Source organism: Penaeus vannamei, chromosome 22, assembly GCF_042767895.1.
Source record: "Penaeus vannamei isolate JL-2024 chromosome 22, ASM4276789v1, whole genome shotgun sequence".
NCBI lineage: Eukaryota > Metazoa > Arthropoda > Malacostraca > Decapoda > Penaeidae > Penaeus > Penaeus vannamei.
In genome coordinates this window covers 11963099-11967474 of record NC_091570.1, presented here as the reverse complement: position 1 = coordinate 11967474, position 4376 = coordinate 11963099, and the positions used below count along the sequence as shown (strand labels likewise).

Genomic DNA, 4376 nt, shown 5'->3' with positions numbered 1-4376 from the left:
TTTTTTTAGTTATATTTGGGCAACAACTATTAGTATAATTACAACTATAACATTATCATTACTACTTTTACAACCATTTTTATCATAAGTATTTTCATAACAATCAACATAATAGCATTACTACTTTTACAACTATTTGTATTATAAGCATTCTTATAACAATTACCATAATTAATAATTATCACCATCACCGTCACTATTAAAGATCCAAGTGGGCACAGCTAATGTATGATGATCATAAATGCAACATCATTAATATTAATGATCGATGTGCTAATGTACATGAAAAAGGGTTTTATGATGATACCGCATTAAAGACATGGTGTCGATTGTGATTGCATTTCGTTGTCATGCTAAGTAATTATTCCAAGATTTTTTTTTTATAGTGACAGAATACTTTCTAAATGGCACTGTCATTTAGTTTTTATTTGCATAATTTTATCAATGATTTTGGTATTTGTTTTGTTAATTATTAGTTATATCATTGTTCTATCATCATTATCAAAGTAATTCCAATTTCATCACAAACACAAATGTCAACAGATTACCATGATGACTGCAGCATGACAATCATTATCATCATCATCACCAGTAGTATCTTTATCCATAAAATTGTTATTATTGATATCGTTTGTGTCAAAATTACAGCCATCAAAAATATGATTGCCAGTTTGCATTATCTTCAAGATGACGATTCCAGCAATAAATCAGTGATTTTTTTCCATATTAAGATAACTAATACAATAATATAATTACTGCAATGATCATAAAAGTCTTCGACATTTCTCATGGCTGCAATTAAACACGCTGTGCCCCTAAACGCACACATTAACAATGCGTCAGTGAATAAAATGATGCATTTAAAAGAGGTCTGAGGAGGCATCGTTCTTATAAAGAGTCCAGGTTCCATGTTCACCTGATTAAATCGCTTTCAGGAGCCTTAATCAGCCGGATAATGAACTCCTTAAGAAGAACTTGTCGTGAGAACAGCCTCTTAGAACATTCAGATTGATGGCACGGTTACCTGTGCTACCTCGGTGACTACTTTCTCTCTCCCGATGCCCTCTCCACTATCCTCAATTTATTGCACTATCATTATCATCACACATCCCCTTTGTTAACAGGGCCGAGGGACCTAGCTTGGGGACTTAGTGATAAAGTTAGGATTCCTTCCCGTTGTCGCTTCTGTAGGATGCGGAGTCGTGACTCACCTCCTCTCCCCCACCCCTTTAAGCACTCCCCCCTCTCCCTGCACCCCCCTCACCCCCTCCTCTACTGCGTCCCTGTCCTTTGATCGTCTCGCCGATGTCACTCCGCGAGAGCTTCTGCGAACGATACTTTTTGAAATGGTTCGTTTGGATTTTCATTTTTTTTCTTTCGTTTTCGTTTGTGCGTTTCTCTTATGCTTTATAAGGTGGGTGGCTTACATGCACATTTGTTTTCTACACTGTGATCTATAAGTCGTCCAGTTTCTCTTTTTAAATATTTTCTGTTTAGTACAGTCCAACTTAAAGGGACGATACAATTTGAAAAAATATATAGCTCAGTATCGGCTAAGCGCTTTCTACTTCAACATCAGCAGCAATTTGCATTCAGTTTTCTTCGTCATGGCACTCGTTTCTTCAAGTCGTCTGGACAAAGCACATTTCTTAGCCACGCAGAAAGGCGAACACGCGAAAAGAGCACAAACGGACACACAAAACACACTTCCCTGGGGCTGTGTTACGTAATCCTCTCGGCGACAGCACTCGGAACCGGTTGGCGGCACCGGAATCACATCCCAGTTCGGGCGGAGGGTGTGGCGGTGTAAGTGTAGGGTGAGTGAGGGTGTCTATAGCATTCTGTCTATAGCATTCCTATAGTATTCTCTCGGGCTTACCTATTCGGGTGAAGATACATGTTGGTGGCGTGAGTTCGCGGCGACCACCAGCTTAACACTGACGCCGCACCATCGACCCAGACAGCCTGCTCGACCGCCCCCGCCGCCTGACCTCGACGGTGGGCCGCCCTAGACCCACTCTAGGAGGTCACATGACCCAAGGTGACCCACCCCCACTCCGCCCCCAATCCCTAGCGCGAGGAGCCACGCCCTAGGACCCCTCGTCGGTTCGCCCATAGCATTATAGCAGACCTCTTGGCACTCCGAGGCTCGCATCCAGACCAACTTTCCCACAAAAGCACTTACGGTCTCGCTCGTGGGCCGAGGCGCGGGTCTCAGTCTAGTCCAGCCCAGCTTCCCCGACGGCGCTGCAGATCACACTGAAATCGCACGAAGCTACAGCTGCTTCGGGCCTGACATTTTCTGCCAGAGTTTTTCAGCCCTCCGTGTCACACCCGCGCCTGTCACCGTGTTAGACCCGCCGCAAAAAAGGCGACAGGAAATATAGTAGTCCGCAACCTAGCAGCGCACAGGGTCAGGCCAGGAAGCATTGCGGGGGTGGCGCTCCCTCCTCCCTCCCCCCCACCCCCGGCCTTGACCCTCTGCCATCTATCTGTAGCAGTTGCCGCCGCCCCCGCCCCCGCCCCCGCCAGGTTTTGCGCACTTCCAGATCCTTCGATATGCAAATCTCACCATCCCTCAAGCGAATTCTGCCAGTATCTTTTTTCTCGATCGCTCCACGTTGGCAGGCACTTCCAATTATGAATAAAAGCCAATCTTCGCCGCAAAATGGAGATTCGATATATTAGGACAGCGACCGGAACACTTTCGATTTCCCGGGCGGCGGAACTCTCGGCTCCTCCCCCTGGAAGGAAGAGGGCGGGGCTACCTGGCACGACCGCAGGCGTATGAAACCGTCCCTCTAGGGCCGCCCTGACACCTGAGGCCTAAGGACACCTCTCATCAAGTCATAAAAACAAACCTAGTCCTGAACTTCACATCCGGACACTACAGTTCGAAAAGGGCTGTTATATGACAGGCAATTACATCGACTTTAAATGATCTCGAAGGCGGGAGGAAGAAAAAGAGAGGGAAAAAAATCAAATCCGACGAGAGAAAGTGCATCTCGACTTCGTTTTCAAGGTCGAGGAAGTCATGCACTGGTTAACCACTCGGACACTCGAACGCGAGGAATTTTGGCGGGAAGGACAGGGGTTTCGTGAAGGGGCTACGGACGCACGAAAATTCACATCGAGGGACGTCTTGCTCTCAAGTTATCCTCTGCTTGAGGTCATGCACTGATATTCATCAAAATATATTGCGTTTATTAATATGATATCTAATAGTAATTACTGGACTAAGAAAATGCATGACCTGCCTCAGAGCGTACCCCTCCCCTCCCAAAAAAACGCTCCATAGTAATAAAAAAAAAAATAAAAACACAAACAAACAAACATATGGCATATACGTATGTAAGAATATATAATAAATATAAAACAAAAGCGAGAAAGTGAAAGCGAAAGGAAAGCGACCGATATTCTCACAGTCCTAAAATATACACAAAAAAATCCATTTCATCCACAAGATAAAAAAAAAACATGATCAGGCATCCCCAATACATAACACCAAATGCCAAACCAGTGACAATATCAGAAAGAAAAAATACAAATCTATAACATTTATTCTAGATAATTCCAGACACTTAGAATGTCTGTGGTATGTAGTTCGACGCGGAACAAGTAATTCCTATTCATTGGACAGACCGTAAGGGCTAGTAAATATCTAGAAGTGGACGGGGGATGAACTCTATTGTAATTTGGGATGGCGTGTGTTGAAGTGTACAGACAGATGGGTATACTCGATGGTAAGCACACAAAAGTACATACACACGTACACATGCACACACATACGTACATATGCATACACACAAACACACGCACACACACACACACATACACACACACACACACACACCCACCCACACCCACACACAAACACACATATCCCCCCCCCACACACATACCCCCCCCCCCCCCCCCCCACCACACCACACACACACATTCCCCGCATACATACACGCAACATTTAATTTAACAGCGGTTAATGAATACTATTTGCGAGGAATACACTAGCATAACGACCCAATTAACTACCTAAAAGCTTCTACCTTTCTACCTGAATAATTAACTCTGGTCACGCGGTTGAAATACTTACTATTCGGAGCCGAGAGAAGGAGAAAAAGGGGGAAAAGGAGAGAGGGAGAGGGAGAGAAAAGGAGAGAGGAAAAGGGATAGGAAGAGAGGGGGAGAGGAAGAGGGAAAGGGAGGGGGAGGGGGAGGGGGAGGGGGAGAGGGAGAGGGAGAGGGAGAGAGACAGGGAGAGGAATTATGAGAGAGAAAAAGAGAAAGAGAGACAGAGAGACAGAGAGAAAGAGAAAAAGAGAGAGAGAGAGAATACAGTAATATTTAAAGATAGAAAGAGAAAAAATGACAAACCG

The 4376-nt window shown here is 44.7% G+C and overlaps 1 protein-coding gene across 8 annotated transcripts in view; it reads right to left on the bottom strand.

Annotated features, from left to right (window-relative positions):
- The window catches only part of LOC113830095 (proton channel OtopLc), a 172040-nt gene that overhangs the window by 80399 nt on the left and 87265 nt on the right, over positions 1-4376 (bottom strand). The window contains exon 1 of one of the 8 annotated variants that reach the window (XM_070136557.1): positions 1880-1958. The exons of 5 other annotated variants lie outside the window; for them this stretch is intronic. In XM_070136557.1, the coding sequence (XP_069992658.1) occupies positions 1880-1899 (20 nt within the window). In that variant the 5' untranslated portion in view covers positions 1900-1958. Of the gene's footprint in view, positions 1-1879; positions 1959-4376 lie in introns of those variants that run through there. 2 more of the 8 variants (XM_070136555.1, XM_070136556.1) reach the window with 2 other exon arrangements.